Below are 23,063 nucleotides of genomic sequence, written 5' to 3'. Positions count from 1 at the left end.
GCTGGGCCATGTGGCAATTGCTGGATTCCCCCCATCCTGTATTTGTCAGTCCTGTCAGTGGGGGATTTGTGCCTCAGAGCTCTGAGGAGAGATCAGGGGGTTGAGTACAGGGTGGTAATGTGCCTAAGTCATCTCAGGATAAAATTTACACAACGGTGTGTTTAAAAGAGGAAGTCTGCTGGTCAGCACGAGGAGCTAAGAAAAGGACTAACTTTACCAGGGGTGGAGAATGTAATAAGCACAGTGCTCTAAAATGCCTCTTCTGAGAAGTGAAGCTACACTGTGCTATTTTACTGACACTCTGTGACCTGGGCAGGCCATTCATGCCAAATCACAATGTGCCTGTTTTCTGCCTCAAGGTGTCAGCTCCCAGCTGCTTTACTGATGTGAAACGGAGGAAACGGAGAACACAATGCTCTGAGGCTGGCCTCTGCATGCTCAGATGAGCAGATCTCACAGTCACAGAAGAGCTAGCAAAAGAAATCCACGTTGGCTGCTGAACCGAAAGCCAGCTGCAGGAGGAGGTTTGTGTGTGAGTGTCACAGCCTTCTTCCTCCCTGGTAGCGGTTCTGCTAAGTCACTGTTTGTGCCATTATTTGTCTCAGAAGAGGGCTGATGTAGTCTTCAGTGGAAGCTATAAATAGCCTAGAGTTTCTGTGAAAAAATGTAGGGCTTCCAAACAAGCATACTTGCATTCTTTGTTTTTGGAGAAACTTCAGCAATACAGAAACAAAGAGGCAGGGGCTTCCCTCTCATCTCTACTTATTTTTGAGGTGAAGTTCCCTTTCTTGGCATCTTTGTGTTTGTGATTGCCAAGGATGGGCTGTTTTCCTTGTTACTGAATTGTGACAAACACTGAACTGAGGATATCTAAATTGGCACTAGTAGAAGAAGCCTGTCCTTGGCCTTAAAGGGCACAACGATGGCTTCACTGTGCACCTCAGTTTTGTTTGAATTCCAGTCCTGTGTTGATGATAAACAAACCTGTAGTGTTACAGCTGTACTCCTGGCTTCAGAAAGACCAAACCAGAACGATTCTGAGTATCTCTGCCTTTTGCAGCAAGCGCGTGCTGTTCAGTGAACACTTCCCTTTATGTTTTAGATGAGATGCAGTTAGCGTATGGCAAGCCTGCACACACACTGAGAGGAGGCTTTAAAGCACAAAGCGCAGGCAGGATTTGCTTGTAAGGCAGGGCATGGTACAGCTGTAGAGTTTAATCTCTGCAGTAACCCAGTTTCAGCTTTCATTTCCTGGGTTAAAAGGAAGGAGATAGGGGACTTCTGTTCTTTGAATTTATGCGATGTTACCGAGGGGTTTCTGTCTCTGCTTCCCTCCCTCCCACAGGCCCGTCCTTATCCTGTTTGCTTCCTCCCTTTGTCAGAGCTCTATCAGCACAGCCTCTGCTTTTACAGGCTGAGCCTTCTGTGCTAGCAGCACTGTTAAAGGCCCGCTGCACTTGACAAGCACAGCGCAGCTTTACTTCCAAAAAGTTGCAGTGATTATTAGTAGTCTTTGGCCCCTGAGGAGACAAGAGATGAGAAGGGACAAGACCGGTATTTTTGTGAACGGTATCTATGTCAGAAGAATTAGTTAAGGATGACAACAAAAACTTTATTTGAAAAAAAATATGTATTGAAAATATACAGTAGTAACATCACCCTTCTCCTGGACTCTAGCCCTCCCCTCCCCAAGCCTACGATAACACAAGCAGATCACAGCAACCAGCTTTAACAATACTGGTCTGCTTTGTTACTCCCTCTGAACGCCTCTAAAATCTGTTGTCAGCAAGAAAACAACAAACAAAAGACTCGTTTCTTTCTGACTCAGTAGGTATTTAACAAATCCCAGTCCTCCACTGTGAGGCACAGATGCTTCTGTTTGGAAGTCCTTTCTCTCTCTTGTTCAGCCAAAGCTCTTTTTTTATTGTTCTTTGATTCATGGCTGCCTGCAACCTCCTTTTTCAAAGGTGAATGGCAATTTTGAACTTTTTCCTTATAAAACTGCAAGTTTCCAGATGCTTTGGTTTCTGTCTCCTCCAACTTGCATTTGACTGCTTCCTCTGTTCTGCGTGTCTTGCCATCTACAGGGGGATAAACAAAAAGTTCAGAGTTGAGGAAAAACAGAATTATGCCTTAAAATGTACATGTGTGTTGCAAATTGTTTTGGCCAAGCAAACCTGGAAATACTGTTTGTTTTACTGAAGCATACATAGGGGAAATGAACATTTTTATTTTGGACTCAGGGTTTTAAGGAGAAAACTCAGTGATTAGATGTTGCCCTGAGCCTGCTGTCATGCTGAATTTTAAGTGAGTTATCCAGCAATCTAACAAATATATAAAACAAAACAAAACACATGCAAAAAACCTCCCACCACACTGTAAAGCAGTTGCACAAATGGCTGAAATTGCACATCTGAGATGCTATTTGTACTACCAAAATGCATGAAAATATTTCTCCTAGATAATTATTAAATAATGTGGTCTCTATTCAACTACGTACAGAAGTGCTGAGCTGCTGTTCTGGATCTCAAGTCCTCTTGTGGCTTGACAGCCTCCATAACTGCCTGCTCCCACTGCAAAACTGTCTGAAAGAAGATTTGAGAGAGTTAAAAATATTTCTTGTAAAGTTTATAGAAATGTCAACAGAAACAACTCTATCCCTTATTATTTCCTATTTGGTGATTTAATACCTCATAGGTATTATTTAAGAAAAATTTCTAGAAAGTAAAATAGACTTAAAAACCCATACCTGCTCTGCCCATCCCTCTGTTCTGCAGTTACTATGATCAAATTCTTTCAGAGGCACTTCTGAGTGAACCAAGCCTATCTGCGTTTGGATTCGTTTAATGACGGCATTAACATCCTAGTGAAAAGGGAAATGAAGTGGTCAGAAGGAAAGACCATTTGGTTGTATTTGTCCGTTAAACTTAGGAGCTCTTTTACCTTGAGACCTGTCCCAGAAATGTCCAAACAGTTCAACTTCTTGAAACAAAGAATGTATCCAATTCCCACATCTGTGATTTTAGGGTTACCTGTAATGTCAGGTAAAGTTAGTTAAGTTGCAAGATGTAGAAGAAGACAAAATACCAAGAAACTATTTGTTCCAAAACCTAATACTAGAACAAAGGATTTTTGGCCTCTTCTTTGTAGGATGATTCATGTTTGGAAATTGAGTCAAATGTGGTGTTTTTCCTCTAATGATCAAAATACAAGTTTTACAATATTACTTCCCATATTCTTAGAGACATGTACGTAATTAACAAGTAGCTGAGACTTAGAGGTATGACCTGTGCCTTGTGGAAGCTGGCAGTCAAACCTGGGGCTGGGTACTAGGCTCACTGGAATTGTTATTAAATTATTTGTATCCCTTCAATATTAAGTAGAAAAAATCATTTATCAAAAAAAGATACAGTTTGCTTCTAATATTATACCATGAAGCACTTACAAGACAAGTCTAATACCAAAAGATTCTCAAGTCCCTTTTTCAATACTCGTACTGGTGCTGTCATTCTGCGAAGGCCCACATCTGATAAAGCGTTGTCTTTCAAGAGAAGCCTTTTTACACTGGAAGGAGAAATACAAAACAATTGTTTACAGTCACTTTATTTAGACAGCTTTGCAAAATATCTTAAAACTCTACGCAGAAAGTCTGGGCTCATCTTGTGCCAACCCCTCAGTCTACTGAGGGGTTAATAAGAACTTTTTATTAACATTAATAAAAGTAGCAAGAAAGAAGCCTGGGTTAGTAGGACTGACAAATGTTTTTATATTCCTTCTGCTAGCTCAACAGAAGCACTTATTTGAGCAGTTATTCATGGAACTCCAGTGACAAACTCATCCTAGAGCACAAGCATTTGCTAACAGAGACAAGGAGGTTCTTTATAAATTGAAGTCATTTAAATCAGGACTGCCAATCTCAACTTCACTCAAAACTGAAAAGAGAAAAACACTTGGCAAAATGGGAGAGGACAGATTTGGTAAGAGATGCAGCAACAATTTTTAGGTAAACAATGAGGTATTATTAACACAGATGAACTCAGGGAAAACATAACATTACAACATTTTTCAAAGTGCTTTGAAAACAAAATCTCATCTCAAAATGCATCAAAGTATCAAAGTTTTATATTAATGTAATATCCCCTAGATAGTAGCTATTCTGCCTACTGTTTTCCCAATTTTTTTACTTTTCAATCTTCGGTATCAAACATAATAAAATTTATTTTCCAAAGTATTAATTAACTAAACATCAACCTAGTGCTTACACAGATCTCCATCTGGCCTATTGGTTTGGTTAAAAATTTGTCTTATAAAAGTTACCCATTAAAGAAGGAAATAAAACTGTAAAGCTGTAACAAATGCTTAAGATGTTTTTTTTTTTTCCTGCCCAATGGAAATTATAAAAATACACAAGATTTATCTTGCACATTTATAGCACCTTTGAGATTTAGCATGTCCTTTAGAGCATGTTCTTTTTGTACAATAAATTCTGTATTTTGTTTACCTCAAGAACAGGTTTTATCAACAACCAAAATCTTCAAATTTACACACTACTTTCTGTGAAATTTTTCTGTAAAGTCACACCTTGATTCTTTGAACTGCTTAGTGATAGGAAAAGAAAGTGTCATCTTTAGATACACATCAAGCAATTAGTACCTAGACAGAGCCTCTTTAGTGAGGTGTTCTAAAAGTTCGTGTTCATCTCCGAGTTTACAACAGGAAAGATCCAAACATGTCAGATCCCGGAAAGACTTAATTTCTTCTAGTTTTTCAGAGATAAGCAGGTATCTGTAAAGAACAAAAAAGCTATCAGTGTTCAGGGCACATAAGAAGGATCTTCAAGTATTCTCAAGTGTCACAAGCATAAGGCAGTTATTTCTCATACGAATCTGTGTAGAAACTGACAGAAACTGGCCAGCTGTTGTAATTATCTTTTTTACACTGCATTCTGCACACAACACATCCAAATCCCCAGCCTTCTCCTCGAATAAATATCGTTTTGTTATGACACAGAATAATGGAGTAACAATTACAACCTCAATTTGCAAACACCACTATTAGGGGCCTGTTTTCAGGTTATTACTGTATTATTTCAGAATAATGTAGAATAAATTACTTTAAATCAGATTCACAAGTTGCTCTTCCTTAGTATCTAGGTGGCGTGGAGACAAACCAGCATTCACACAGGTTTCAAATCTATTCTGAATGCATCAGCATAGCTTGCCAAATGGTAAAATTTTACTTTCCACATGTGAAAATACAATACTTCGCTAGAGACGTGGCCCAGCTCACTAGACTAAGTCCAACGGGATGCCTGCAGGACCCTGGACTCCAACTGAAGCGGTGATTACACCCCAGGCAGTGGTTACGCAGTGGGTTATTTTTTTTGAGCTGCGTTGGTTCCTGGATCCAATTCCCTCCGCAGCCATGCAAACATCTGTGCTGGAACTATTCAGTAGGAGGTTTAGAGGTAGGAATGCACTGAAGAATGGCATGCATGAATATGCAGTAACACCCTGCTTGCACATAGCAGTTACTACCTTACCCCCATCTCCTTTGCTTTTACCTCTTATTTCCACAGCAATACAACCTAATCTCTCCTGAATTTACCTCACAGTCCCCACAGCAAGACATTCTCTGAGGATAACACCTGCAGTGCTGAAATTAGGTGTGTTTACTAATTGCATCCCTCAATGAATACCTTTTTGCCCATGGAAGTAAGAGCACCTTCTTGGTGCAAGTAGACCTACCAAACTACTCCACTAAATCCTAGGAGGCAATACGTGCAGTCAGAGGGCAAAGCAACTCTCAGTAGACCACAGAGGGCTTGTGAAGAGTGGGCTCTTTCACAAATATGATTAATCAGAAAGTGCTTTAGTATCTTACTTCCTGGATTTCAAAGACTTGATACTTAACTGAGCTTTCTGTAATAGCAAACTATGCCAGAGGTAACTTCACTTCTGAATTAAGCTCATAAAAAGTATCTGTACTAAAAATAAAGAGGGAGTAGGTTTAAGGGATAAAACAAAGGATAATTGACCTCTGATCAAACATTCCTACTGTGCTCAAAACACCCTTGGCACTTCAGATGAATATGCCTGTACTTTGATTCTAAACTGGATAAACCATCCCTTTTAACGTGTATAGATGGAGAATAGTCTCAGTACAGTACTTGGAAAGACTTCAGTAGGAGCAAAGCACATTCAGTTTTAAGCTTGGTGAGACTCTCTTGTAGAGAAAGAAAACGTGAACACTGAGAAGGTAGAAAAAAAAAAAAGAAGCTGTATTCTAATCAGAACCTCATTAAGGTATGTTCAGTATGGGGCTAGGAACCACAATTACCACTAAGGTAAAACCTGCCTGACTTCAAAGGCTCTAACTCTCACCTACAAGACTGTATCTTCTGCTCAGCACCCAAAATGAAACGGGATAAAAAATGAAATGAGTTAAAAACTTATAGTAAATAATCCGAGATGGTCTGCAAGGGTGTATTTTATCTGAACAGTCAGCTAGGCATGTTGAAATGCTTCTAAGTACAATTAGAAAAATGACCCAAGAAATACCTGAGGTAGCATTACACATACAGACTGCTATGCAAATACTGATTAGCATTGTTAAAAAATAGTTGCAAGTTTAAGCCTTCAAATAAAATCCCCCTTTAGTTTACATGGATTTAATCTATTACCTGTATTGCCTTGTATCTCTGTGTGAAACCAGCAGCTATGGGCTGTACTTGTTAGGAAAGGAATGGTACGAAGGGAAACAAGCAGCAGAGTAAGATGAGGCTCAAGTCAGTTGACTAAAAATAGGTGGTGCTATAAGGCCTAAATTTTTTGAAAAGTTACTTTTGAGAGAAAGTAAGGGAAAATTTAAGCATGCTAGCAAAAAGCACTAGGTATTTGTTTCTGAATGCACTTACCTATTCCGCAGACATAACGAACATAGCACCAAATTGCCATATGCTTCAGTAAACTTCTGTAGAGCTCTCAGTCCTGTAACTGGTTCTGTGAACTTTTGTCTTGCTTCGGCAGCCGAGAAGAGCTTTTCAGCAATCTGCTCTGGGAAACCAATCAACGAGTCAATGTGGTCAACGTTGTCAGAGATGTACCCCAGCACCAGGCTGAAGAGAGACTTGGCCGAGTATCGGAGGTTCCCTTCCTTGGTGTACGTGAAGATGAAGTGATCGGTCCTCTGCCTCCTTGCCCTATCGTCCTCCCTGTTCATGCAGAGCTCCACAGAAAATCCTCTGGAGAACAGCCTGAAAGGTCTTGCTTTGGGAGGGACATTGTGTATGCCGCCTGCACCCTGGTTTACCACGTGCAGCTTCCCATTTTCACGCACGTATATCGGCCCGGTATCCAGCCAGCTTTCCGAGTGGAGCCAGCACGACATTCCCCTGGTCCAGTTCTGCAAAAACAAACCGCAGACAGGTAAAACACACCTTGAAAAAGACCCCCGAGCCCCGTCAGCGATCCTGGGTGCCCCGAGTGCAGGTTGTCACGTAACCCTGCAGCGCCAGGAGGGCCGGGCTGGGTGCTGCCTGCCATCAACCCACGGACACTGGGATGGCGAAAGGGAGCTGGGGTGTGAGGGGAGCCACAGCTGTGCTGCAGGAAGAGGGGAACGAAGAGAAAGAGAAAGAGGAGGAGGAGGGTAAATGGCTGCCCGCAGCAGGGCAGCCGAGCCTGACCGAGGAGCCCCCTCCCGGCTCTCAGAGCAGGGTGCGCAGGGCAGGAGCGGTGCTGAGGGGTCCGGGGGGGGGGCTCTGCCCTCACCTACCTGCCCCGCCGGGGCCGCCCCGCCGCTCCCTCAGCCGGGGCCGCTCTCGCCGCTCCCATCCCGCAGCAGGCGGGGCCGCGCCGGGGGCGGGCAGCGGGAGGGGAGCGGGGCGCTGAGGGGACGCTGAGGGGACGCGGCCCCGGGGTGGGCTCTGAGGGGGGGGCGCCGCCGCCGCCATTTTCTCGCTCCCCCCCCCCGTGAGGGTCCCGCTGCGGCACCGCCTCGCCCGGCCACAACCGCGCTGCTCCGGGGCGTCCCCGCTGCCCGGTACCGGCAGCACCGGGCTCGGCCATCCCCTCCGCTCCCGGTCCCAGATGGGGGCCACCGACTGGTGCCGGAGCTCGGCGGGCGCTGCCCTCGTCCTGGCCACCTCCAGCGACCCGCAGCACCCCGCCGAGAACATGGCGGACGGGTGAGGGCGGCGAGAGGGGCCCTGAGGGGGGGGTCCCCTGGCAGCGCGGTGCCTCTCCTAGCTGGAATATTTTCTGCCCCCACAACGCAAATTAAAATCTTCCCCAATAATAACGGCCTCGCATTCTTTATTTATTTAAAAAATTTCTTTCGAGGCTGCTATAAATAGTCCTGTGTGGTTTTCTTTTTCTCCACAGAAGTTCTGAAACGTTCTGGACGACGACAGGAATGTTCCCGCAGGAATTCATTATTGGTTTTCCTAAATGTGTAAAAATCAGCAAAGTCGCCATCCAGTGTTACTTGGGTAAGGCTTCGTGTATTGCAGTACGCAGTACAGATTATTCAAAATGTATTCGCTTACATGCACGTTCTCTCAGTAGCCTCGTATATTTAACTAGTTGCTTTTAACATGTTAATAAAGGTACAGCTTAGCAAAACACTTGTCTTGCATGTCCAAAGTTTTTCATAAATGTGTCAGAAAAAGATGGCCAATCTGCCCCAGCTGCAGTTGTTACTGCGTTCTCATAGCAACCTTGTATTGATCTTCTAGTTAACTTCTGTAGTACAGTGGTGGCTGATCTAATTTTATGGATAAAACCGCAATACTTACTATTTTAATGATTTATTTTTAATACTGATTTTTATAATTGTGTATAGCAACTCTGAATTTTATTTTCTAAAATAAGGTGAGGGAAAATGTGAGGTGTAAGATCAAAAGCACTGTTACAAGGTGAGAGCATGGGTACAGGAGCTTGACTGTCAGCAGAGGCTGCACAACACAAAATGAAAACTTGTCCTTGTTTGTCCAACCTGAAACAGGAGTGTGATGGTTTTATTGCAGTCCTAGTCCCTTAACTAGAGGAACAATGGATTAGTTAATACTGATGGTTTGTAGATGGAAAGTGATGCAATAAATATCATTTTAAATAAACTGCAAAATTTATGTTTATATTTTAAATGCTATGTATTTTAGTGCGGACCTTGAGGATTGAAAGAAGCATATCTAAAGACCCAGTAGATTTCGAACAGTGCGTTGAAAAAGGTGAGATTCTGAATCTGAAGTGGGTGGGGTTTTGTGGGAGTGATATCGATCTGTGCATTTGCTGATTGACTTATTTCAAAGTTTTTGAATAACAAAGCTTTTGTTAGGCAAACCAGGAAGGATTCCAATTGACTTTTATTGTTATTATCCCAGCACGTATCTGAGAACAAGACTAGTCACATTGTCAGGCTTTGGTAGAGCCTTGTGACCTAGATTTCTTCTGATAATTTCAGTTAATATTGATTAGTTTTTTTAAATTTCACTGGAATCCCTGTTTTCCTGCAAAAATTCCTTGTAGTATTGTAGTACAGAGTAACTTTCACAGTAAAGCATTTACATTTTGACCATAGTTGCCTTAAAAATGCTAGTGGTGCACCTTCTGGGGGGAGCTATCACTTCTTGCATAAATGATACCAAATTTTTGGAGTTCCCCATTGATTTCTTTGGACATCAAGTGAGAATATGGGCATGTTGGAAATTAATAATGTTTCCTGGCATGTAGCCTGGTGCTATACAGTGCCATTTTCTCAACTTGAAAACTGCATTTTCAGATGGCTAATGGTACACAAATGCACCAGGAAACAATACATTTTTTTCTATTGTTAAATCTTAGTTTTATGCCTTTCACTAAGTTTGCATAGTGTGTAAAAAATTATGCTTGTAAAATTGATCTTAGATTTTATATAGGTTCTACTGAGACGTACAGATAAAACCATCCTTTTTATCATTGGTGCACTCTGGATTTTTCCAGTGAGTCATTTTAACTCCATGTCTGTTGAGTATTCAGGTCTGGCTTGATGATGATGTTATTAGATATTTGTTTAATAGACAAATTTAAATAAAGTTTATGAACACTGATGTTCTGATTAGCTGTTTGGAGATGTAAAATGATGTAGAACTGCTCGAGCCTACTTGTACAATCTTTTTTGTTCCAAAAATTAAAATCAGACTTACATAGTATAATAGAGTGCCATTTCCTGCATTATTATGTTGTTTTTAATGCCCCTTGGGTGATGTTTTATAAAGCAATGTAATGAATTATATTTTTACACTTGGATATTGCAAAGAGTATTTGTTCTCTTAATTAACCTTGTAAAGAACAATTTCTGTATGTTGTGTGACTTCCTGCTCCTTAAACTCCCATGAACTCTGACATCCAGTGAATTTTTTTCACAGCATTGTGCACTGTTACTCATTATTTGCTGAAAATATGTATTTTCTAGATTTGCAACACACAGAAGGACAGCTTCAGATGGAAGAATTTCCAGTGAGTATTTACAGGATACACCAGCAGTGCTTCATGGAATAGGTTGTCTAGGCTAACTGGGTGGAAACCATGAAAAATCAAAACATGTTTATTTATAATTATTGTTAACTCAACATTAGATTTGGGAATTCATAGATCAGGACATAAGACTCCACTTTCCTGCTGCTCCTCTGTAGATTGGGGTATGAAGTTGCACCTAACTACTGCTCCTGTGTGAAGGAGCTCCTTCCAGAAGAATGGTGGTCTTTCCTCCCTGAATTGTTGTGGTGAAGGCTGCAATCAATATTCAGGGGTGGGGAGGGACAACTGTTTTTAATTGGTCTCCTAAAGAATCTCTGAAGCTGGCTAAATTTTTTAGAACACCATGATTTATGTGTAATTTGGAAACAGACATAGGAACACAGGTTCTTCTAACAAACTTCTGCAAATAGTTTGATAGTTATGTTACTACAGAGACTAAAATTAACTTTTTTTTTTTTTTTTTTTGTCTTCTACAGCTTCCTGAATTCCCAGCCACTTACTTGCGGTTCATCATCAAGTCTGCCTTTGATCATTTTGTATCAGTGCACAGGGTGATGGCAGAGGGCACAGCAGAAAACGCTTAAGTCCAGCTTAAATTTGTACCTTTTTTTTCCTTTTTGTATTATATTTTGATATCTGTATTGCAGGGAATATTTATTATTAAAACTTCGTATTAAAGTGCTTTTCAAAGATACAGATGCAGTGTGTATTCACCACTAGTTTAATGTATGTAATGCAGTTAATTGGTAAGCAACTGCATAGATACTTTTGCCAGGGGCTTGTGTAACATTAGTTTTATAAATACATAGCCAGAGTTCTGTTTGGACAGGAAATTGCAGAAATATATGGAAAGCAGAAACGCCTGTGGTGCATGACTGAGAAGTCTGCAGCTTCCACTCGGCTCAGCTAGAGCGGACACCTCTGAAAAAAGTCAAGACATGTCCAGTTGGTTCATGAACAGAATTAAGAGTCTGTGCTTAGATGTCCTTAATTATAGTAACAGCTGTCTAGCTTTATAATCTGGAGTGTTATCAAGAATACTTAAACATAGCTAAGTCCATTTAAATCATTGTGTTTAGGTCAGGCTTTCTTAATTTATGAATTAAAACCCAGTTTCCTGTGAGATGTTTCCCTTGCACCCTGAGTTGAATGGAAGAAAATATGAAATACTTACATGGGAGGCATTACTTCTTACTCTCAAAGAAGTTATTCAAAAGTTCTAAAACTGGAAACCTCATTAACTCAAAAGAAACTGTGCAAGAATAATAGGATGTGTATAAACGTCTACTAATGCTTATAAATAACCGGAGGGGAAAAACAAGCTGGAGCCATACAATGCTCTGATAGTTTTTTAATAATTGCAGATCAATCCTTTGTTTCTATAAATATTTTCTAAAATCAGGTCACAGCTGTCTGCGCTTTAAGCTATGACTGTCATAACAAATATTAATAGAAACAAATGTTAATAGAGATTGTCTTATTCAGAAGCCTTCTGAAGTCTGTGGAAGTGAACGTTTAAGAAAATTGGATGTGTACAAGAGAGAGAGAAACTTATTAATGTGAAATTGGTTGTTTTGCATGCCAGTTGACTTTTGCAAATATCACCACCCCTGAGGTTTATCCTGCATGGTATTCCTTAGGAATGTAAATGTCGATATCCAATCCTAATAGCTCAGCTACTGTTTGTTACTGCTGCTGGTATAAGTGTAGTAAGACACTACAATGTGATAGATGAGGTTGTAGCGATGAAACCTGGAAACCTCCAGACAAATAAATGATGAACCACACTGTAAATGCTCTTTAGATGCATGTGTTATTCCCTGTCTAGGTGGTCTGTTATTTGTATTTTTTTTAAAACAGTTATGTCCATGAAAACTTATTCATTGAGCTTTTTTTTATCCAGCTAGTCTTTACTCTGAAGTCCTCTTCTTTCTTTTTCTATTTCAGTTTTTCCAGGATGGCGCGTATTTCCTGGGGGTGATAGTTCCAAGGCCCCACTCCTCCCTGCAAAGGCAATAAAATTATACAGTAATGCTCAAATACACAGAGCAGAAGTCCTTTAGAGCACAGCAGTTAAATCAGAGCTGTGGGTAGGTGTACTTGGGTTTCTTTTGCTTGGCAGCTGTCGCATAGGAGGTGGTATGCGCACAGGTCACACCCTGCTGTGTAGCTGGGGCAGGGCCAGTGCTGGGATCCTGGAGCTGGGGAGTGTTCCTGGATCTCACAGCTTAGACGTAGCTAGGTTTTCTAATGAGCCGTGGGATAAATATTTGAGCAGGACTGAGGTGTACATCAAATATGTACACTGCAAAGGCCCAGACTGGTTTTACTGCAAGGCCTTTTCTTTTTTTCCACAGTTAAAGTGCATTGTGTAATTAGCAACTATGAAATAGAATGAAATACTTGCATAAAATACAAAACATTCTTATTTTAAAAGTTGAGAATCTAAATGTATTGTGCCCATTATTGTTGGTGGGTTTTACCTTGTAGATAACCTTCCCCTCTTGAAGCAGATACAGTCTTTCTGGCAGTGCAGCGTATTTTGAACTGCTGAGGTTTTCCATAGTGTCTAAAACCACTGGACATAAAGGACTATTTTTCTGAAGAAATTGTGCTGCAATTTTTCGATCTTCAAGGCTTCTGTGATTGTTAATAACGATATTGTTTTTAAAAGCCCATCCGTCTGGAACAAATGAGAAAGGTGTTTAGCAAGGAACATTTGGAATAGACATTGGGGTGGAGATGTCCTGTGTGTCACGTACCAAAACTGTGTTAAAAGAATAATGCAATTTACTTCTAACACCAAAACTTGCCATGAAATTAAGGTCCCCTTCAGAGTAGGAGAACACTACAGCTTTGCAGGTAAGTAATCATGTGTCTTTGTTTGTTTCCCTACTTTAATTTGAACAAACTGCATTTCTTCCTTGCCCTGGATTCAGAAATACTTGATGTATTTTAGCTGAAATTTTCCCACGTAAATCAAGCCTGGAAAGATACCAGGTGTGGGAGATGCATCCCATCCAGATAAAGTTTGCCAAAATGATTGGTGCAGAGAAGGAGATTTTTAAATTATAAGCTGATTATCAGCTGTTACCTGTTCATTTAGCAGTCTCAGCAATAGTGTTGTTCATTCAGCTTGATTCTACTCATTAAGCCTATAAAATTAATTTTAGATCTGATAACTGAAATATGCAAGAGAGAAGGCCCCTCCTTGTTTTTTAGAAATATGCAAATAAACATTTGCATATAACTTCCTAGGAAAGAGGAAACAAAAGATTTTGGTGGCTTGGCTGTCTGTTTCTCAAGAGCTCTAAGTGATGCAGTGTTAGAAAACTTGAAAACTGTAAACGTTGCCTTTTAGAAAACCACCTTAACCCTGGGATAAAAATCTCTGCCAGCATGTTACTTAGTCCAGTGTAGATAAAAGAGTGTGTGCAGTTTGTTTGCTATTTTTTAATTAAAGTCTGCATCCTGTTCTTGACACATTAAAAATGATTTACAAAAACTACACTGTTTTGTTTTTAAAACACATAACACATGCTGCCATTGCACACTTAACCTTTGTTCTATGAAAGGCTCTTTTCATTTTTGTTCATATTTTTCAAGAGGAGCTCTGCTACAACTGGGAGGAAGTTTTGCACAGATTTAACTATGTGCTTCCCTTCACAGAGATAAGCATCTTCAACAGGAGTATTTCAGTGTGAAGTCAGATGTGCGAGTAAAATCGTTGGGAGAATCAGGGATGCAAACTGGTGCCTAGATTTGGTGTGGCCACTTTTGATTTTAGGAAGATTTCTTTGCTGTTTGTAGTTAACTCCTTTGCTAAAATGTTTTTCTAACAGGAATGATGCATATCTGAAGTTAGGGTAGGCATTAATATGTTTGTACTGTACCTGCTGCGTGAGCTTCTTCGATGTAGATGATAAGGAAATCTGCTATCGAGCTGAAATCTTTGACGAGCTTGTTGAACTCATCAAATTTTAACATAAATGAAGGTCAGGTGCAACTTCCAAAATTCAGGATTAAAGGCCGGTTACCTAGGAGAAAACCAGGGGACACTCTGGTTAAGTTGGTGGTGGGAGAGAGGCAGCAGAACGAATGTATCACCAAGTTTCTATGCAAAACAAGCACCAAGATGCTTTCTGTCCCTTAGCCTGGCACTGACCAGTGCAGGATCCAACAGTGAGCTTAACCAAGGAGGGGCCTTTATGTGCAAAGCCCAGTGAAGGCAGAAGGTACCTGACAGAGACACATCTTGTGCCTTCCCCATGACAACCATTTCTCAAGTCACCAGCATTTTGGGATAGCAAGCTGCTCCAAAATGGATATACAGCATGTAGTGCCTGGCAGCCTCCCCAGGATCTTTCATGCTAAGGACTTTGAAAACTATTTAGCATGATCGTTTGCAAGGTTTCTCAACAGACAGTGATTCAGGGATGGACATCTAAGCACAGATTCCTAATTCTGTTGACTCAACTGGATGTCTTGACTTTTTTCAGAGGTGTCAGCTCTAGCTGAGCCGAGTGGAAGCTGCAGACTTCTCAGTCATGCACCACAGGCGTTCCTGCTTTCAATGGATTTCTGCAATTTCCTGTCCAAACAGAACTTTGGTTATGCCTTTATTAAACTAATGTTACACAAGCCCCTGGCAAAAGTATCTGTGCAGTTGCTTACAGATTAACACAGGGTGTACCCATGTGTTTGCATCTGCATTATCGATTGCAAGGCCTCAGTTTAAGAGAACTTGCAGGATTTTTAGTCCATGGCCATGCTAAATTATCTCAAGCATGTTCAAGATCTTCATTCTGGCTGGGCTTAGCTTCAAGAAAGTGCTGCCAGCATATTTTGCATCTTAAAGAATCTAATAGCAGGGGTACCTTTCTGTAGATATTGTGTACCTCGAATTGTGCAACCCTATTTTATATATAAATAAAGAGAGAGAAGGGTTTAATGCTTCCCATGGGGACAGACGCTGCTGCTTAATGATTAATTCCACGTTCTGCAGAGATCTCGGTGGGAGGCAGCGGACAAAGTACAAAGCAACTTCTTTTTCTTCTGCCTCATTTCTAGCTGCTTTAAATCTGCAAAAACACTGTGTGCTTTCTAGTTTCTAGGATCTATTCTGGCTTTCGGAGCTGGCATGGGACTTTGTGTATGTACAGGGAATGGCAGCCAATGGTCGTGACTCACTGCACCCGGTTCTGACTCTGGATCTTCTCCCCCTAAAACAAATTATCACTTTTGCTGTCAAAAGGAGCCATTTCCAGACAGAGCCAGCTTTTGCAAGAGGTTCACAAGCTTACTGGCGTGCAGGGATGTTGTATCCAGGACAATAAGCAGGTCATTTTAGAAAATCAAGAGGCAGGCAGCTGGCGTGAGTGCACACAACACAGCAGAGCAGGCTGGCGTTGTTCATTTGATGGGAAAGATGCAGCACGTTCCCTGATTGTCCCTGTCCCCTCGCAGCCTCTTGTCCTCACCAACCATTTTATCACACCCAAACCATTGCAAGAATGTTGACTGACCTTGCATGAAGTCGAAGAGGTGCCGGACGTCCCCCTGAGATGTCACCACTGGCGTGTTGGGAGCAGGCTGTCCCTCGTAGGCTTCGTCCTCCAGCCTCTTCCACTTCACCTTGAGCACGAAGAGTAAATACTGGAAGCTGAAGAAGGTCGGGCCCCAGTTCTCGTAGCTGAACTTGGGGTTCTGGTTCATTCTGCTCTTCTCGCCTTGTTTTAGGATGTGCCTTTTCATGGCGTTGGGGAACAGCACCATCAGCGTTTTGCCGACGACAACGCTCGCGGTGACGTGCAGAAGAATGAGGGCTTTCCGTAGCAGCAGCCTGACGCTCCACATCGTGCTGCAGGTGAGGGCTTCCGATGGGAATGCAGCGAGGCAGCAGGGGCAAAGGTAGCGAGGTGGGGAGGAAAGGCGTTCACGTGGCCCGAGGCATTTTGGCCCAATTTCTGCCTGGCCTGGCCTCCCTTCACCTCCCTGTGGACTCCACGTGTCTGGGAGCGAGGAACCTGCCCGTGGAGCTCCTCTGCTTGCACCAGGGCAGGGCTCTAAGGTGGGCTGCACAGCTGCAAGGCTTGTTCAGGGAAATCGTGTGTGTTAGAAACGAGCAGGGCCGCTTTGGGATGTTCTCCCGGATTAAAAACAAAAATTAGGGGAATGGTGCCCCAGGGCTGGGCCTGTCAGCGCTGAGGCACTTCAACCTACGCCTCCAGGCTCGGGAGCCACCCATGTCCATGGTGGGGGCCTCGGGGGTGATGCGGCCGATGGCATTGGGGTAGCGTGGTGTGTGCTGCGCTGCCGTGCACTGGGACTCGTCACACAGGCGGGGAGGACACCCAGAAAAGTACCTTATATATATATATGTAAAAATGTATATATACATATATGTATACATATATTTTATAAAAATATATTTTTTTATTGTATAAAAATGTATATATACATATATGTGTACATATATTTTATATATATACACACATTTTATATGTGTCCATATTTTATATGGACACATATGTATATATACATTTTACATACATATATATGTATAAACATATATTTTACCATATATTTATCTATACATATATGTATATGTATAGATATGAAAAGTATTTTATGTATATTTGTTTGTATTTTATATACACGTGTGTATTTTATATAAAATTATATATGTGTGTATATTTATTTAAAACAGACACAAAATACACATGTATTTTGTATATATGTAATAATGTATTTTACCCATATAATACTTTAAAATACATATATATTACCATATATATTTATATATAAAATACACACTGTATTTGTATTTGCAGAATATAGACTGCATTTTATATATAAACATATAAAAATCGGTATTGTATCCATTTAAATACCCATATATTACTGTGTATGTTTACACACATAAAGGGGCATTACACCTACAGAAGCACGTTAAGCTGTGTGTATATACCCGTAAGACGCCCGCCAGCAGGCACTTTTTATGTCCCACCCCATAACCCCACGTTTACAGGCTCCAGCCCCGCCTTCCATCCGCCCCTCGGGGCAGGGTCGCGGGCCCTTTAACGGCGCGGGCGGAGCCGGAACAGGAAGCGCCGAGGCGCCTCCGATTGGCCGCCGCGCAGCGCTACGCCGCGAGCCTCCTCCGGAGCGCGAGGGGCGGGGGAGGAGAGGCGAGCAGCGCGGCCTCCCATTGGCCGGCGGGGCGCGGCGTGCGCGGCCCCTTTAAGCACTCAGAGCGGCGGCTGCGGGCCGGGCGGCGGCTCGGCGGGGGCTGCATGGCGGCTGCGGACGGGCTCCAGTTCCCAGGTGAGGGGCGGCGGGAGCCCAACCCGCGGCCTGGGGAGCGGGGCCGGGCCGGGTGGGGCCGGGTGGGGGCAGCCTCTCACCGCCCTGCCCGGCCCGCGCTGTGCTCGCAGAGTTCGCCGACGCGGCCAGCCTGCTGGCGGCCAACCCCGACGCCACCACCATCAGCATCGAGGAGCCCGCCGACGGCACCAAGAGCCAGCGCGGCCGGCAGCAGGAGCCCGGCAGGGAGGAGGACGACGAGCTGCTGGGCACCGATGACTCGGATAAAACGGAGGTGAGGGCTGAGCGTGTCCGGAGGGGTTTGTGCCGGGTGATTTAAAGCCCTGCTGCCTTACGTGCCTGGGCTCTTCAGCTGTCGCAGCCTCTCCTATCCATTTATCCATGGATAAATCGCGGTGATTTGAGCCAAGCAGATGTGCTCACTAACTGGCACAGCAGCAGCTGAAAGCCCAGCGCGGTGTCTCTGTCAGTTCTGGGGGTGGTGGCTCCGCCAGGAGAGCAGGAAGCTTTGAAACACCCAGGGTTTGTCTGAAGGCTCCGCTAGCGCAGCTGTCAGTCAGGGAGCTTGTGACACGGAAGGAGGCCTGTGCTATAAATGATGTCATTTATGGTCATTTAACTACTGTGTAAACAAACCACGAATGCATAAATTGCGTGCTTGTAACGTTTTCCACGTTTCTTTTTTGCACCATGAAGCTGCTTGCGGGACAGAAGAAAAGTGCCCCGTTCTGGACGTTTGAGTACTACCAGACATTCTTCGATGTGGACACTTACCAGGTTAATGCTCCTCATCAGAGGATGAGAACTGTTATCTGAGTCATGCCTTATCCAGACACTGAGGATTTTTCCATTTTCCACATTTTCAGTCAGACAAATCTGTGTGTTTTCATAGGTCCTGGACCGAATCAAGGGTTCTGTTTTTCCAGTACCAGGGAGGAACTTTGTAAGGCTGTATATCCGCAGCAATCCCGACCTCTATGGTAGGTATGGGGTGTGAGGCATTCTCTTCTGCACTAAACATTTGGAGTTGTATTGTTTTACAATTATTCTGCCTTATTTTCTTACTGAACTTGTGTTTCCTTTTAAGGTCCCTTTTGGATATGCACCACGCTTGTCTTTGCCATTGCTGTCAGTGGCAATCTCTCAAACTTCTTCATCCATCTGGGCAAGCCGACGTACCACTATGTGCCCGAGTTCAGAAAAGGTTTGTAAGTACAGTCCTGAGGGTTTTTTGTGTGTTTGCTTGTTTGTTTTAATGTGCTAGTGCAGTGATGTGAAAAACTGGCCATAGCTTTGACTTACTGCTTTCTTTAAATTTTTAGACATGTTAAAGAAGTCCTTAAAGTGGGCTGTAACTGGCAGACCCCCGCTCCTGGGAAGCATAAAGTAGCTGCAAAGTAAAGTTTTAGCAGAGCAGCCAGGAATAATTAGAATAGTTATTTTTCTAGCTTTAGTGCGTGTGTCCAGCAGTGGCCACTGTGGTGCTTTTGTAGATGCCTTCGTGGGCCCGTGGACACCCGGGAGCCTGCAGGCCTCAGAAAGGAAATGACTGAGTTGGGTTTTTACTCACATCACCTATCGAGGGCTGGAAGTGGTTACTTTCTGGAAGACTGAGCACTAAGCCCAACTGATGCGTGCTCCAGTGAAGTCAGACTCAGAAGCCAATTACATTTGCCTGTTCTTATAGCTTGAAGGAGACTGCTGTCCCTGCAGAACATAGATGTCTGCTGGGAAACTACTTGAGTAGATTTGACACTCGTGGCCGTGTTCTCTCAATTTTTTTTTTTAGCAAAATTTAGCATTGAGGGCATGAACCTGCAGCATGTCTGCATTCTGCTCTCACTTTTCAGTATCTGTCAGTAGCTGAATTTCAACTTCTAAGAAAGATTTTCTTTCCTATGTGGCTCTTATTTTCACACTGAAAATGATAGCATTTTACACCCAAGTATAATAAATAAATTGAAAATGACAATAGAACAGTTTCTGAACTCTTTACTTCTAAAATAATTTGAAATGCTGGCAAAATAGTTGGTATGAAGTGGTTATAAATGCAGAATTCTCAATTTATTAATAAATTTATGCTTTACCTTTTGAAAGTAATTTCAAAAGCAGCTTTCTAGTTTTCATGCTGAATGCTTCATACATTTGATTCTGGCTTGTATTCTAATACAATGTTAAATCTTTTGACATGTTTCCAGTGTCCATAGCAGCAACAACAATTTTTGCATACGCTTGGCTTGTTCCCCTTGCTCTCTGGGGGTTTCTGATGTGGAGGAACAGTAAAGTTATGAACATCGTCTCGTACTCATTCCTGGAGATAGTGTGTGTATATGGCTACTCCCTCTTCGTTTATATCCCCACAGCGGTACGTATGGCCTAAGGAGCGTGTCCCTACATTACATGCCCTGAAAAAACGTCCTGGTTTAAAAACAGGGCTATTTCTTACAAGATTGTTCATATTAGTCAAAGTCTTGGGGAATGGACAAATTTTGCTCATCTAGCTTGGCTAAAACAAAGCTTTTTGTTCAAGCTTGTCTAGCATCAAGTGGTCCCAAAAAGTCTGGGGCAGGTCATTTCCCCAGAGGCAGCAAATCCAAGTAAGGGATAACTCAGGGGATGTGAACTTGTCATGCGTGCCAGTAAAGCTTCTTGCTTCTGTGGCTGCTATTAGCATTGTTCATTCCTCAAATAAAGCTTGAGTTAATTTGTGCACAAATTGTCTGGACGTGGTGAAATGTCAGAGAACAATGCATTCAATAAATGAATCATTGTTTCACACAGTCTATTTGACGGTTGTTTTCCTCCCTTGCAGATTTTATGGATTATTCCACAAAAAGTGGTGCGCTGGGTCCTGGTGATGTTCTCCCTGTGCCTTTCGGGGTCTGTTTTGGTGATGACCTTCTGGCCTGCCGTCAGAGATGACAACCGGAGGATTGCGCTGGCGACTGTGGGGGCCATTATTCTGCTCCACGCCCTGCTGTCCGTCGGCTGTTTGGTATAGCACTGCCTTTCCTCTTTAACCCGCTATTACCTGGGGCTTGCAACATGGTACGGTGCAGGGAGGGAGGGGCTGGCTCGTTGCTAGAAAGTCTTTTTTAATCAAGAAACAAGAAGTACCTTTGAAAAGGCTCCAAAGGAAAATCTCTCATTATTTCAAAAATGTATGCCAATCCGACTGACAGTGCCAATAACAAACAATAATGAAGATAGATTTAAAACACAGTTACTCACAGAACAGAATTTTTATCTGGAATTCATTGTAGTGTCAGCAAAGCATTAATCTTTGTTGTATCCAGTGACAGCGTATTCCAACAAATACTATGCTTAGTTAATCCTTTAAAATGATTAAATGCTCTGTTTATAGTGTGTGCTTATGAGTTTAATATATAAAAATACAAACTTGCCAGAACTTAGTAAATCAGCATTTTGAAAGCAGAAGACCATGATGCTACTGAAATGCATAATGTCAAGGACTTAAATTATGTTTTGTCTCCTTGTTGCGCTAAGCGGAATGATACGGTACTGGCTTTAGTTCTGACCCCACTTCAGTTTCCAGAATAGATAAATTTGCTCAGCATGCAGGAAGAGGGCAAAACACAGGAGTCAGCTGGGAGTTCCTGTTCCTATAGGTTGCCTGGAGCTTCATCTGTTAATCAGCAAACAGTCAAGTAAATTTCTGCAGTCCTGTCTCTTCCAGTACAGATCATTTCAAAGGCCTTGAGAAGCTAAGTGCTGGCTGCTGTTACATTTAAAAGTCCTGTTTGGAGTACTATTTTGAATATTTCTAATCTGACAAAAACACTTAGAAACAATTGAAGTCTTTTGTTTCATTTCTGTGTTAGCACCCTGTGAACAGTGGATGTGGAAAGTGTGAATGGGGGTTGGTGAGGCAGCGCTGTGTTTCCTTCTAAATGGTCTTTTTTTTTTTTTTTTTTTTTTTTTTTTCCTCTCTTCAATAACTTAGGCTTACTTCTTTGATGCCCCTGAAGTGGATTTTTCTGCACCTATTGTCCCTGCTCACAACGGAACAACACTAATAAAAGCTCAGTAAATAAGGTAAGGTTCAAATCTCAGATTTCTTCTGTAACCACTTGAAAACATTATCCTCTGGTTAGGGACACAGATATTTTGAAACTCTTTCCAGAAAAGGGTTTAACAGCTGGATTCTGCCAAATGGCATCCACATATAAATAACATTTATTAGCTTTTCTTCCAGTTGTAATGTTAAAATATAGCCATAAAAATGTGAAAGACTGAGGAACAATGACAAATTACCTTTCTTTCATTTAAGGCTTACTCTTGACAAAGAAATGTTTAAATAACATGTATTTAGATAACGTTCTCTATCCCTCAGGTCATTTCAAAAGTGGCCTTTAGTCCTTTCTAATAAGTATTTATTAGAATTTAATTCTGGAGGTCAAACTTAAGCAAAAATCAATTATATTTGCGTTCCCCTTTGCTTTTAATGCTGGAAGGAAGCAGTGTTTCCCCCGTGGTGTCTGTGACGTGGTATTTTGGAGCAGCAGCTGTGTGTACAGGGACATGGGTGTGCTCTCTGCGCAGGGCTGACGCTGTGGCTGAGCCGTACACCCAGTCTGCATTCTGCATTCCTCCTTTGGCATGGTTTCAGCCTCAGCTCCCTGCTGGCCGGGCGCGCTGCCGGAGGGAGACAAATCCCAAATCCCGTGGGATGGAGGCGATGACGGGGGGCGAGTCCAGGAGACAAGCCACGGCCAGGCCTCCGCGAGCACACCAGAAGCATATACGTGAAAAACCAGAGTATTCCCTAAGTAGAAGTTATGTTAGATTTAAATAAATATCTATGCCAGACAAAAACGATCATTAAAAGCCGTGACACGATTTTATTTGTGTGGGTCAGTGTGAGAATCTTTCCTCCTGCGTGCCAACTTCCTCTTTCTGTGTACCTATGGGGACACAAAAATACCGTTTTTGACACGTGTTACTGTCAAAAATGTTTTAAAAAACTTAAAATTCTGAAAAAGGGGCTGGTTTGGGTCGGCGGGCACCTCAGACTCCCCACAGGTGCCCCTCCCCCCCCCGGGGTCTTTCCCCGCCTCAGGCGGAGCCCGCCCCGCCCCCTACCCCTCCGGCGCGCGGTGCATGCTGGGCCTTGTAGTCCTCCCCGCCCCCTCTCCCCCTTACACCTGGGCGCGCTCCCCCCCTAGCGGCCGCTTTCCCGCTCATTTCCCGGCGTGCCTC

The 23,063-nt window shown here is 42.7% G+C and overlaps 4 protein-coding genes across 8 annotated transcripts; 2 read left to right on the top strand and 2 right to left on the bottom strand.

Moving 5' to 3' along the window:
• Window positions 1-1,619: 1,619 nt before the first annotated feature.
• LRRC42 (leucine rich repeat containing 42) lies at window positions 1,620-7,898 on the bottom strand. Of its 3 annotated transcripts, none has more exons than XM_082766211.1 (8): window positions 7,777-7,898; window positions 6,917-7,404; window positions 4,654-4,785; window positions 3,446-3,564; window positions 2,944-3,032; window positions 2,750-2,863; window positions 2,501-2,585; window positions 1,620-2,081 (listed from the first exon to the last, which is right to left on the bottom strand). In XM_082766211.1, the coding sequence occupies exons 2-8, from the start codon at window positions 7,387-7,389 to the stop codon at window positions 1,825-1,827; spliced, it is 1,269 nt and encodes a 422-aa protein (XP_082622337.1). In that variant the 5' UTR covers window positions 7,390-7,404; window positions 7,777-7,898; the 3' UTR covers window positions 1,620-1,824. The 3 variants fall into 3 exon arrangements, with proteins under 3 accessions (XP_082622337.1, XP_082622338.1, XP_082622339.1); XM_082766212.1 differs by having other exon boundaries at window positions 7,773-7,845; XM_082766213.1 differs by lacking the exon at window positions 7,777-7,898 and adding an exon at window positions 7,688-7,731.
• Window positions 7,899-8,054: 156 nt separating this feature from the next.
• On the top strand, window positions 8,055-11,718 carry IFT25 (intraflagellar transport 25). The gene is made up of 5 exons (XM_082766215.1): window positions 8,055-8,188; window positions 8,385-8,491; window positions 9,161-9,229; window positions 10,453-10,496; window positions 10,994-11,718. Exons 1-5 carry the CDS (start codon window positions 8,091-8,093, stop codon window positions 11,099-11,101), a joined length of 426 nt encoding a protein of 141 aa, XP_082622341.1. The 5' UTR covers window positions 8,055-8,090; the 3' UTR covers window positions 11,102-11,718.
• A 135-nt stretch (window positions 11,719-11,853) lies between these two features.
• DIO1 (iodothyronine deiodinase 1) lies at window positions 11,854-16,605 on the bottom strand. Its single transcript, XM_082766214.1, has 4 exons — window positions 16,043-16,605; window positions 14,411-14,554; window positions 13,001-13,200; window positions 11,854-12,521 (listed from the first exon to the last, which is right to left on the bottom strand). The coding sequence occupies exons 1-4, from the start codon at window positions 16,371-16,373 to the stop codon at window positions 12,456-12,458; spliced, it is 741 nt and encodes a 246-aa protein (XP_082622340.1). The 5' UTR covers window positions 16,374-16,605; the 3' UTR covers window positions 11,854-12,455.
• A 1,087-nt stretch (window positions 16,606-17,692) lies between these two features.
• On the top strand, window positions 17,693-22,703 carry YIPF1 (Yip1 domain family member 1). 3 transcript variants are annotated; one of them, XM_082766477.1, is made up of 9 exons: window positions 17,693-17,843; window positions 17,954-18,117; window positions 18,540-18,620; window positions 18,736-18,823; window positions 18,931-19,047; window positions 20,042-20,208; window positions 20,656-20,838; window positions 21,808-21,899; window positions 22,474-22,703. In XM_082766477.1, the coding sequence occupies exons 1-8, from the start codon at window positions 17,813-17,815 to the stop codon at window positions 21,892-21,894; spliced, it is 918 nt and encodes a 305-aa protein (XP_082622603.1). In that variant the 5' UTR covers window positions 17,693-17,812; the 3' UTR covers window positions 21,895-21,899; window positions 22,474-22,703. The 3 variants fall into 3 exon arrangements, with proteins under 3 accessions (XP_082622603.1, XP_082622601.1, XP_082622602.1); XM_082766475.1 differs by having other exon boundaries at window positions 22,407-22,703; XM_082766476.1 differs by having other exon boundaries at window positions 22,319-22,703.
• The last annotated feature ends 360 nt before the right edge of the window (window positions 22,704-23,063 follow it).

Source organism: Aythya marila, assembly GCF_965140915.1.
Source record: "Aythya marila genome assembly, chromosome: 8".
Lineage (NCBI taxonomy): Eukaryota > Metazoa > Chordata > Aves > Anseriformes > Anatidae > Aythya > Aythya marila.
The sequence above is the reverse complement of the archived record's forward strand: the minus strand, read 5'-3'. Positions and strand labels throughout refer to the sequence as shown.

Coding starts and splice junctions, on each gene's coding strand:
- LRRC42 (XM_082766211.1), bottom strand. CDS start 7,389: ATGTCGTGCTGGCTCCACTCGGAAAGCTGGCTGGATACCGGGCCGATA. Junction 3,033..3,445: donor TTTGGTATTAGACTTGTCTT/GTAAGTGCTTCA, acceptor CTGACATTACAG/GTAACCCTAAAATCACAGAT. Junction 2,864..2,943: donor TTTCTGGGACAGGTCTCAAG/GTAAAAGAGCTC, acceptor CCTTTTCACTAG/GATGTTAATGCCGTCATTAA.
- IFT25 (XM_082766215.1), top strand. CDS start 8,091: ATGGGGGCCACCGACTGGTGCCGGAGCTCGGCGGGCGCTGCCCTCGTC. Junction 8,189..8,384: donor GCCGAGAACATGGCGGACGG/GTGAGGGCGGCG, acceptor TTTTCTCCACAG/AAGTTCTGAAACGTTCTGGA. Junction 8,492..9,160: donor CGCCATCCAGTGTTACTTGG/GTAAGGCTTCGT, acceptor TATGTATTTTAG/TGCGGACCTTGAGGATTGAA.
- YIPF1 (XM_082766477.1), top strand. CDS start 17,813: ATGGCGGCTGCGGACGGGCTCCAGTTCCCAG. Junction 18,824..18,930: donor CAGCAATCCCGACCTCTATG/GTAGGTATGGGG, acceptor TTTCCTTTTAAG/GTCCCTTTTGGATATGCACC. Junction 19,048..20,041: donor TGTGCCCGAGTTCAGAAAAG/GTTTGTAAGTAC, acceptor ACATGTTTCCAG/TGTCCATAGCAGCAACAACA.